General features: G+C 35.8%; 1 protein-coding gene across 6 annotated transcripts in view; it reads right to left on the bottom strand.

Moving 5' to 3' along the window:
- The window catches only part of COL12A1 (collagen type XII alpha 1 chain), a 165,253-nt gene that overhangs the window by 21,470 nt on the left and 131,389 nt on the right, over positions 1-12,394 (bottom strand). For all 6 annotated transcript variants that reach the window (XR_012801168.1, XM_075598008.1, XM_075598005.1 and 3 more), the window contains 7 exons: positions 10,782-10,931; positions 9,490-9,567; positions 8,083-8,169; positions 7,101-7,154; positions 4,983-5,078; positions 3,799-3,852; positions 3,496-3,549 (listed from right to left, as the gene is read on the bottom strand). Coding sequence is in view for 5 of the 6 variants with exons in the window: in XM_075598008.1 (XP_075454123.1) it covers positions 3,496-3,549; positions 3,799-3,852; positions 4,983-5,078; positions 7,101-7,154; positions 8,083-8,169; positions 9,490-9,567; positions 10,782-10,931 (573 nt within the window). In the remaining variant the exon portion in view is untranslated. The remainder of the gene's footprint in view (positions 1-3,495; positions 3,550-3,798; positions 3,853-4,982; positions 5,079-7,100; positions 7,155-8,082; positions 8,170-9,489; positions 9,568-10,781; positions 10,932-12,394) is intronic.

Raw genomic sequence — 12,394 nt, 5'->3', positions numbered from 1 at the left:
AAGAGAAACTACAGTAGCTACAATCGCAGACATAGCTGTTGGCAAATGGTGGGTATTGATACAGACAAACAAGAATATGGAATTCGGAATACAGTTAGACCTACTACTTTAAGCCATACAAATACATAAATATGAGGGAATGAATGAAAGATATGTACATTTAAGAAGGTGAGTGGAAAAATAGATGAAGAGCAGTGATGGAAATATACATATTATATGACAGGGGAATGGGGATCAGAGATACCGTTTGGATAGAGCAGATAGAAACAAATGGCAGGCAGCCAAATACAGACTCAGTTACATAAATAAAAGTGTGAGCCAGAGAAATTTAAAAGCATAGATGGAATAAATTTACATAAGAGAAGGATAGAAATGGAGATCCCGAGACATGGGTGTTATGGAAAAACAAAGTTTAAGGATGAGCAGAGCGATTAAGGGATGAAAACAGAGAGATGGGGATGCAATGTTATTGGTGTCATTCCAGAAGACAATGCATTTTCAAATGCGCAAAATGATTTCATCATCAAGGTTCACAGTTTTGAATGACGAATCTAAAATTGTGAAAATATCCACGAGTAACACATATCATTGTCCGTTAACAGCTTTCAAACGTTTACTGCCAAGGGAGTCAGCAGCAGATGGCAGTGAAAGGGTTGAATACATAATCTAAACCAAATAGTTTGGGTTCTGCTCGTCAATTACACTTCTCTTTTCCTCTTGAATGTCTTTGATGTTAAAACTGCAACATTCTTGAAATATACTCTTTGAGGATCTCGAGCTTTGTTATTTTCCCAAATTCAGTCATGTATTTGATCCTGTGTTTTGTGGATCAACTAAACAATTGAAATGGAAACCAAGGTCTGTGGCAGAAAAAAAGTTCTGAGGAGTTTCCCCTGGATCATTTATTAGAAGGATGGATTACAAGAAAGACATTTTGGCCAATGAGAGCGTTTTCCAGCTTGTGCCCTGAGCTGCTTGCAAGTTATTTGTTTAAAGCTGAAGGTTTAACTCTAGAAATAATTACAGTATGTTGTGCTATTCATTCATACTGTATATACAAACACATGTTTTTCAGTTTTAAGTAGATGGATTTAAGCTTTAGCATTAGTAGGCATTAGTAGTTACACAAACAAGTTGTGCTGAGTAAAAAGGTGACACAAACTCTGCCCCATACAGAGAACAGTAATGGTAAAGAGCACAATTCCATTTCTCAGACAGGTCTCCTAACCCTGCTCTACCCTATAATCGCACAGCAATGCTGCAGTGGAACTGCAGAGGTGCTAAGTGAAGCGTAATAGGCGCGTAGGTGTGTAATAAGAGATCAGAGAAATATGCAGGTGAAGAGGAGTATTTTGTAAAATGCCAAGTGACTTATATTAGATCCCAAACTCCCCTTTATACAGCACATAAAAAGATACCTGTGAACAAACCTAAACAGAGCTGAGATATCTGTGATATAGGGTAGGAATCCCAAATAATTTGGATCATTTTATTATACTTTGCATATCCAAATTAGCACTTTCCCTCTCTCGCTCTCATTTTAGGCTTTGAATTTGTGTGTGTGTGGGGGGGGGGGGGGGAGGGGGGAGGACCAACCCCTCTCCCGTTTGTAAAAATTCCAGTGTAGCGGCTTAAAAGAAATTTGAAGAATGTCACAGCTTATACAAAAACTACTAAGAAGCCAGCAGAGAGATTTCAGGAGGTCAGGATGAGATACGAGTCAAGAAGAGCAGGAGATTAATTGAGCAGGAATGATGAAGAAAAAATAGAGAAATGCGGTGCACCATCAACAATGAAGAACAGAGAGGGTGACTTCCATCAAAATATATTTATTTGGTCATATGCAAAAAATGGAGGTACAAAAAAGAACCACCTATGCATTTCGTGCCAAGGCGCTTTGTCAAGGTTCTATCTTCCAGACACAAGCCATATCATCAATTTTCTATAGGTCATTTAATAAGAGACTCATTATAGCTTCTTTAGATATATATGAAAAATCAACATATGTCTCTTATCCTCTGTGGAGCACCATATTCCTAACTTGGACTATTTCTCTCTGATTAATCGAGCAGCAGCATTTTTAATAGATTGTAAGGGAGAGAAGAGTGAGACAGGGAGGCTAGATAAAATAATGTTGCAGTAATTAATACGGGAGAGAACGGCGGCATGCATTCGTGTTTTAGCTGTCGAGGAGAAAGCGTGTATATTTGACCAGGCTTTGCTTTTGAAGCTATGTGAAACAGCAGGCATAAATTCAAAGGGATCCACGTTAAAGTGCATAGGGAAGTAACACAGGATGAGGCAGATTCATCAAGCATCGATGCAGTGTATTGCACGAAATCTGGTGTTAAATACCTTTCAAGTAAATGACAGTTAACACCAGATCTGGTGCAGTACCCCGCATCAGCGCTTGAATAATCTGATTCAAAAGTGCTACTTTGCCTTTCATTAAACAAAGTCCTTGACTGCAGTGGCCACATTATTGAAAATTGTTTAGAAACACTAAATGCATATGTTATTGCACCAGTATAGATACACTTCACTTGAGTACATTTATGTAGTACAAATTTGAATGACCTGCAATATTGGTATGCAGCCACAAAGTTTAAAGGGTCTGTTCATTAAAGTAGGACAGTGGATCAGACCCTAAAAGCTTTTTTGTGAAGTTACAGTAGTTAAAACATACAGTTGTAATATTTGTGTTCATAGTTAGTTTATTACCATGACAAGAATCAAATTCTATAATATCATAATATTATTTTAAAACATTTAACATCTACAAAAATATAACTTCTAAATCCTAACATTAGTCTGATAACCAGGATTATACTTTATCGGAATTGTCACTATGCATTATACTCAAAAAGCATTGCAGAGATTATAACGTATGTATTCATTATTAATTCATAGAAGAATTACATGCTATTAACATTAGGTACCCAGCTAAAAGCAAACCTGCATGCAACGTAGCGATCTACACAACTGGAGTTCGCAAACCACGCGAATGTAGCTTTTTTTTCTGCAGTAATTTATGCTACCGTGTTAAAGTTTTCACCATGGCAAAATTGACAAAAACGATATTGAAATTGTTCTTGAATCCCTTTTGGACACATTCATATTTCTCTACTGGGTACTTTCTTATTTAGTGGGACATTGTCTGGGGTGTTATAAATAAACGTTTAAAGAAAACATTGGTAATTAGCATATGTCCTATTGCATTGTGCTACAGCATGCAACCTTAGGGTTCAATGTTTACAACTTTAATGTTCCGAGGAAAGTTTAACACTAGGATAACAAAATAAATTTAAAAAAAAAACACACAGTTTACAATATGGAAATACACACTGTACTGTATTTCAAAATAGAAAATTCCAAGATACATGCAAAGATTGATAACTACAGTATATAGTCATAGAAAATTGGAAACTATTTACATTTTTGCACATCTTCTTAACAAACATGGCAATAAATTACTTGTGTATTTAATAAACTTACCCTTGACCCTGGTGGTCCCATAGGACCTGGTGGTCCAGTAACTCCAGGAGTTCCCTGAAAAGAAATAACCATTTTACTTAATCATACTGAAAATATGTGCATTTAATGCTTCGCCCAATTTAGTCAGTTTCAAGGTCTAGTAGAAACCGGTCGACCAAACTAGCTGTATCTTGTCTATTCAAAGAGAAACGTAATGACTTTGTAATGATATGTAATTCATTTTTTTCAATCTTTTATATTTAAATACTTTCCAAATAATTGCATTCAAGAAAAAATTACAGGTAGGGAAGAGAGAATGCATACCATCCTTCCTGGTAATCCTGGCTCACCGGGATCACCTTTTGTTCCTTGACGACCCTGCATATAGAAGAAAGTTACATTTACTAGCAAATTGTTTGTATGTATGTATGTATGTATGTATGTATGTATGTATGTATGTATGTATGTATGTATGTCTTTATATAGCGCCATAATATACATAGAGCTTCACAGTAGTAATACACGTGACAATCATATAAATAACCAAAAATACAAATAACAGAACATGGGAATAAGTGCTTCAGACATACAAATTAACATTTAGGAAGAGGAGTCCCTGCTCCGAAGAGCTTACAATCTAATTCAGGTCTATAGTATTAGCCACAAAGCTACTAATATGCTTTGTTAAGCAGGTGGGTCTTAAAGGTGGGTAGGGAGGGTGCTAGTCAGATATTGAGGGGAAGGGCATTCCAGAGGTGTGGAGCAGTCAGTGAGAAAGGTTTAAGGCAGGAGAGGACTTTAGATACAAAGGGGGTAGAGAGAAGATATCCTTGAGCGAAACGCAAGAGTCGGGATGGTGCATCGAGAAATTAGGGCTGAGATGTAAGGAGGAGCAGAAGAGTGTAAAGCTTTATAAGTGAGGAGGAAAATTGAGTGCGAGATGCGGGATTTGATAGGAAGCCAGGAGAGTGATTTCAGCAGGGGAGATGCTGAGACAGATTCAGGAAAAACAAATTCCTACCTACCCAGTATGTTTCCCAGAAAGGTTTGATCAAAGACACATTTTATTAACCAAACAATAACAATGTTATTCAAATTACATATTGTACAATTATTTCATATCATTGTACCTCATATTTGCATGCTGACCATGGTATTTTGTATTTGTACATACCTGATGTATTATACAAAGGGATACAAATTAAATTAATAGCAGAAGGAGTTATGTGAATGAGACAATGTAAATTAAGCCATGTGCCCTGCAAAGAAAACAGTGGCTTCAAGCAACCTCTAAATGTGTGCACTCATTTCTACAATTAAAGGTGGTAAACATATGGTAAGGTAAAGAAAGTGGTCTGCTTTTAATGATAGGTCAGTATCAGGATACATCAGGGCTTAAACTTAAATCTCCAAACCAACTATAAATAATGTGGATTTCTGATGCATCTAAGAATTCCTTAAAAACTTATAATTTGTTCTATTTTGAAACAAAGTGAACTTGTACTTACTGGTTCTCCGGGAATAGAGAGTCCATTAGGTCCTTGAGGTCCTGGTGGCCCTTGTTGACCAGAGGGGCCTTCTTCACCTCGCTGACCAAGGGGTCCCTTCAAGCAACAAATAATACAATATTTTTTTGTGTGTGCAACATGGAATCATACGTCCACACATTTTTGAATAGTATTCTTGAATAAATTAGGTCTTTTTATCTTTTTTAAAAGCTTACCAGTTTAGCAGTGAATTATCAAGATCACCCGGCAAGTTCATTTAAAAAAAATAAATTATTGGTATTTTATCAACAACTTAATGTCAAATTAATTAACGTACATTGTCAGCAGCTGCCGGATCACAAGATAAAGTGCTGTAACTTAAGACAGTCTTAGTGATTGTAATAATTTATAGTTTACATTTATTATATGCCGGATGGAAAGCAGGGATTAGTAAAAAAACATATGAGAATAATTTCTGACATACTGTAGGGGCCAGGTGAGGAGATGTTTATTTCTCTTATCTTAGCCTCTTACTATAACCTAATGTTAAGTCCTTGCATTAACTTTAATGGACTTTTGTGGATACGTTAGAGAAACGTCTCATTTGAATATTATTATCAGTAATGTCCATTTCCGTAACAGTAAGTTTATGGGAGAAAAGAAGGCTTATTGTTGCGTTATTGTCCTTTGAAGATGCAAGGTACGGATTTATGTTACATAAGTTAGGTTAACGTCACATTATATTACTTAACCAAGCTTTGTGGATCTGAGCACACAAGCCAATATCACACATACCTCCATATAAAGACCTAATACAAAATCATGCCCCTACTATTTTCTTTCGAAGCCCTCTAATCTCACATATATGCTCACCTTCTCTGCTCAATCCTCCAGCAAAGCAGCAGTAAAATAAAAGCAAATAAATAATTATCTTTTGTGCTTCAATAAGAACTAAGGGGCTTATTCAATAAGCTCTGAAGCAAACTCTCATTAAATAAGTCTTAAATGCCCAATGGCAGGTGTAACAGGAGTGTATTGTAGATGCAGACACCACACAGGCCGAGGCTTAAAATGAACCCCTGTTCCGATCAGACATTATTGTAGCACAAACATATTTACAGAACTCAAACTACAAACAAAGAATGTGTCCGATTTCTGCATCTACTGTACAACACAGCCCAGAATATAGGTAAAGTTGGTGTTAGCAGTGGGATTAATCAGTGTGGTGTTGGGTTGCCTTTGTGCCTGAAGAACAACTCCAGTGCTCAGGTCTGTAGAGATAATTCATGGGGAAAGTCTGCTCGACTCATTTTAGATCTAGAGAGAACTGAAAGCCAGTAATGTGAGTAAGTCTCATACAGAGCATTTAGGAGGGAACATGCAAGGCATCAACAGCCACATTATTTTGGTTCTGTATGTTTGTGCTGCAACAAAGAAGAGTGGTTGCAGTGTTACAGCAGGGCATACCAATAAGTTTAAGCTTTAGGAAGATACATATGGCTCAGCTTGGAGATGCTTCATGAACGATTATAAAACACATTGCTTCTATACTACTGTACAGGCAGATACATTATTTTGTTCTACTCCTTTAATTTATCTGTATTTAAATCATTTTTCTATTTCATTAAATAATCCAGGCATATAACTATATGTTTGTATTTCTAACTGCAATACCATGTATTGTCATTAACATTTTGGCAAAATAGCATTGCAATATAATTAATGTAGGTATCAATGTTTAGTGCAAAGATATAATTCAGAAATCAGGAAGCTTCTTTTTGGAACCACTAAACCACCTAAACATAGATAATCATGTAGTTAAGAACTTAACCCATACCACCACAATACTTTTCAAATTGCTAATCTGATAGTAATTGTATTACTGAATTTTAGATTTCTATGTGTTTTCTAGTTGACTTTTCATTGTATCAATTTCTTGATCATGCAGAATAATGTTATAAATGCCCACATTAAAAAAAACTCAGACAACAAATGTGGCTACAGCAAAAAAAATTATATAAACTAGCCTTTGCTTACTTGATTGCTTACTGGGTTGTAAGTTTCATCCAAATGTAATAAAACTTAATGCAATCTTATTGTTACCATGAAGATATACATTAGAGATAAACAGGTACTTACAACTGGTCCATCTACACCCCTTTCACCTCTAGGACCTTTGCTTCCAGGGACACCCTAAAAAGGTGGAATAAGTGCATTGTGATACATTTGAATTAGCGTCTTACAAACATTCAGCTCTAAAAGGATTAAGTAATGCATTTTTCTTCCATATTAAATGGAAAATGTTTGGCATAAAGCCATGTGGAATACTTTACATAAGTGTTTCATTACTACTGCAAATCTTATTCCATTGGCATGAGATATTTGATTAGTTTCCTAAAGGGGATCCCAGCACTTTACCCTTGTGATGGTTTGTGCATTTTTTTAAAGAAGAATAGAGAGGAAAATGGTAAGTATTGCATTCATAATTCATAATGTCACGGAATTAGGCTGATACTATTAATCTCCTCATGCAAAAAAACTTGCTCCATTAAATGATTATATTAGGTAAATATCCACCTCTTTAACTGGAAGTGGGGCACGGTATGAATTTTGATGAAAGTAGTTACATTATTGGTGTCACCTGGGAGGGACAATAGCATACAACATACTGTAAGTCATTGCACCAAATCTTAAAGCAGCCATCCATCCCCACCAAAAGCTCTGGGAACTGCCGCAATTGCTTACAGTAAATATTAAATGTTTTACTTTTGCCAGTAAGGCAAGATTTAGCATGCCTTGACTCCCATACATTTATATGATCGCTGCAGTCACCCAATTAGAAGCTGGAATGCCATCTCCCAATGATGTCACAGAATTCTATTGGCTACAACTTGGCTGACCCCAGTGACCATATTGATTCTGCCGAAAAAGAAGTCTAGTGCGTGAATTTCAAAATGTTATATCTCAGGAACTTGGTGGACCCTTTAGCTTGGAATGCTGTAGTTCGGCTCCGGGGGAACAACTTGTTTCGCATGAGGTACATAAATAAGTACATACTGTATAAACAATAAAGAAAAAAGTGCACAACGGTTTGATGCTTTCTGCCAAAAAGCAGTCTTACAGAAGGGCCTGGGGGTCCTGGTGCTCCCACGCTGTCTTGTTCACATGTACACGCATGCGGCAAAGCTGGGCATTTTGCTTCATCTCTCTAAAAACAAACATACCAAACAGTTACATTGTTTTCTGTTTCATTTTTTTTTTTCAATTAAACATACTTGAGCACATACTGTAAGGTTTACTCATTTATTTCCAGTTCCAGCAACTATATTCCTACTGTCTCTTACTATTTTATATTTCTAGTTATTATCCTCTGAGTACTGTTACTTCATACAGTGTACATTACATGATGTGTAAAAAAAAGTGCTTCTCTATTGAACAATAATGGCATTGAGTATTAATTACCCTTGCTGACACAAGATAAACTCTTGTTGATACTTGACTTAACACTAGATTGCTGTCCAGTAATATGTATGAGATGCCACATAGTGTTTGGAGTCTGGAGAGCTTCTCTGAGTAAACTTTTTTTCATCATTTGCAAACTGCCAAAAAAACTATTTGCTGCTGAAGCTGTTTGTATATCTTAACTGCTTTCTAAAGTCATTTGATATTTGCAAAAGCCTTTGTCTCGGTGGAAGGTTTTTAAATTAATGACGTTCAGATTGGCCACTAGTTTACATTTCCTCCTGTACTAAGTAGGGAAATATTTGTGCAATCATAAAGATGACAAAAACACAGTAAACATTTGCCAATGATTTATAAAGAAAAGCTTTAATATCTAGAATGCTTTGGCAAAATGTTACAACAAAATAATCTGGGGCGTATTTTTCAAGTGTCACTGTGTGACATTTTTGCCTTGTGAAATGTTGAAATGATTTATCAAAGTACATTGCGCAATTTAGCAAAAACAACTGATTTTATCATTATCATTGGATGTTGCAACTGAATTGCAGTCAAACAGATATCAGTATCAGTCAGCGAATTCAGCGAAATGCATTGAAGATATATCACTTTGCTGCACTATGGAGTGTATGCAATTAAATGTATTTCAACATTCCTCATCTTATGTATACAAGAATATTGTTTGTAAGGGACACTAAGAAGTTTAAGTGACAGCTCCCCTGTCAACCTGGAGATTGAGGGCCATATTTACAGAGCAGTGACTTCAATCGGCCATTAGGTGCCTTCCAGCAACAGAAATGTAGAGATGGTTTTTAAAAGAAATCCATTGTTCTTTCATTTAGAAGTTGAGCTTTGTAGATAAAAAAAAATCAATAACTCCCAACTTAACCCATCTTACTTCTGATCATTGTTTTTTAATATCTCATTTAAAATACTGTATTAGGAATTAATTGAGGAGATTGACTAGTGATTGTAGAGAGGCTTTTCAAGACCAGTAATGGTTAATTAGCATGTACCAAAAAACTAACTGAACACAGAGAGCAACAATAATTTCTTGTTTTGAACCTACTATCGCGGGAAGATCACAGCATCTATCCCGACTTGTCCAGGTGACGGTACATACAATGTCAAACATCTGGAGCAGGAACTGGGAGAAACAGAAATATGTTTATTTGTGATGTCATTTGTATATTTCTCAATCATACATTTCCAGACATTTTCTTAGTATCCCTGTCTGGGAAGATAACAAATAGTGAACATCTGCATGCAATCACCAAGTATGATGTCAACTCTGAAATGAATGTTAAACAATTTCAATCCTACTTGTTTGGCATGTCCTTCTATTGTCAAACTGACATACCATGTTAAATTTGATGCAAGTGGCGCATGAGACAATACAAAACCAAAGCTGTTCCTTCTTTGTTTAAAACCCTTTCTTCTAACCCTCTGGCACTCGTGATCCAGTGACCGCGTCACTGTTGACGGAACAGAAGGGGAGGAGTCCTCCTCTTTCTGTTCCACTTCATTGTCTCAGAATGCGATCTCCCCATGAAAAACGAACAGGAATTTCATGGCATAGCTACTGTATTACGTCATAGGACCTCTGGAGGGCCAGAGCCCACGATGTTCTAGCTACGTCTCAAGGGCATAAAAAGCGGTAAATAATGCAACACTGTTTCACTCTTTTAGATTTCTTAACGAAGATGTGTGAAATATTTGCTTAAATAATTGGCCCATTTTTTTCACTAACTTTTTTTGTCAAAAAAAGGTGAAATACTGAAGGTTGAGAGAAAACAGAGAGGAGAGTAAGTAACTCTACGTGCAGGTATATAAATCAATGGGTTCTAAATAGAACTCTCTTTCTCGCTCTCTCAACAAACATTTACGGTCTTGGTGTCTCGGTCGTGCAAAATTTGACCATTTCTTGAAGCATCTAAGGCTATTGTCTCTGTCATTTGTTTTAGCCCTGTAAGGCTTAGCAAAATACTGTAGTTAAATAGCGTTAAATAAATATAAAAAATTGTGAAAAAGTTTGCTAGATAGTTGGGACCCTTTTGCCCATCTCTAGTTTTTCAGCCATGTTTACCTAATGATTTAGTTATTTCTTACAAGATGAAGATGAGAAGATATCGATCAATTGTAATAAGCTAAAATGCATCTTTATTTCACTAACAAAAAATCCTGGGATATTGAAGTGCTGCCAAACAAATTAAAAAAAAAAAACATTCCCTTGAAGTGAATCTTTCAGAAAAATACACACTACAATGTAATAAAAGCAAATAAATGTGTACATAAAATTCAAATACTTCAAATGAATACAATTTACTTTTAAATTGATGGAATAAAATAAATCTAACTTACCGGTACTGATTTTTTGTCTCCTTTTGCTAATTTCCCAAGCACTTCATATCCATCAGTGGTAATGTTACCAGCTTCTTTAATTACTTTCTCCATAACTTCACTGCAATCAACATAAATTCTGACATATGTTGGAGATACCACAATTTGGACCTGAGAAGACACCACCCAAATAATGAAAACGACTACAATATTCATTTTCATCAAATCATTTCTTTTTGATTTACATTTTATCTCAGCAATGAAAACTGTCTTAAATGCATAACAGATTGCTTTTAAGTGAAATTAATAGTAACGTATATGACCTATTAGCAATGAAGAATAGACTTAACATGCTTTCTTATTTAACCTGCTTCCCCTTCTAATAAATGCATAAGCTCATGCGAGCAGATGGAGACAGACAGGTTTAACTTCAATATACTGTATAATGGTCCACAGATGTATTAAAATCAAATTATTATAATATGTTTGCCAGGAGAAGGACCTTTTCAGAATACATTTTGAACATTAAGCAAAATTATTTCCAGCACAGAACAATCAATGGATCAACTATTTGCCTCAAAAACACGATATACCCAGTCATGTATTTCCCAATAGCCCACATATAGCCTGTGTTAATACAATGACATTTATGTTGGAGGGGAGTTGCGTAGTGTCTTGTTTATTGGTGGATAAATGCACTGTTACTTATCTTAATCACAAATCTATTTCATAACACTGCTGTTATTGAAAAAATACACGTAATAGCATTGTGTGGTGGTTTAGGTTACTAAAATCCTCTTCAATTCCATTTTACAATTTAAAATTATTATTGCATAGTCAATATGTCATTATATATATTTGCGTTGTCAGGGAAGCCTTCCGGTTGTAGCATGGAGTCGGGGGATGATGATGACGTCAGACCTCCGTCGACTTTGTTTGCTCACACCACTGAAGAAGTGGGGAGAGTTCCTACGAAACGCGTATGGTGAACAAGTCAAGTTGAAATGAGCTAACAAGTCGACGGATGTCTGATGTCATCATCCCCCAACTCCACGCTGCAACCGGAGGGCCTCTCTGACAACGAGAATGCCGGTCAGCACCCCTGCAGCCGGAAGATTCGACAGGTCCATTACCATTGAGGAAAAGAAGTTGGAAGGACCTTTATGCCTTCTAAATGCGATTTTACTCCACTGAAATTGTGAGTTTGCATTTTTAAAACTGCATTCTGAACAACAAATAAATTACTTTATTATGCCATGGGAAGTGTTTTGCGCTCTTACACAACTCCTACGTGATGACAAAACCAGTAATTGGAGCAACAGCAATCCTACGGCACCACACTTACATTTTTTTAACACTGAACTAATTTTGGACTCATTATAATGCTATACCATTTATTTTCATAATTATTATTGTTTTTTCTAACCTGTGTACTAATCTCATTAATACACTTATTGATATCTTTTGTTCTGGTAGCATGTTTTTCCTATTATATATATATATATAATATATATATACTGTTATATATATATATATATATATATATATATATATATATATATATATAAATATGTATATATATAAATATGAACAAAAAAACAGAGAGCGCACGCCCCATAGTGTAACACTGTAAC

This window comes from Ascaphus truei, chromosome 4, assembly GCF_040206685.1.
Source record: "Ascaphus truei isolate aAscTru1 chromosome 4, aAscTru1.hap1, whole genome shotgun sequence".
NCBI classification, from domain to species: domain Eukaryota; kingdom Metazoa; phylum Chordata; class Amphibia; order Anura; family Ascaphidae; genus Ascaphus; species Ascaphus truei.
Note: the sequence above shows the minus strand (reverse complement) of the source record. Positions and strands in the feature narration are given on the sequence as shown.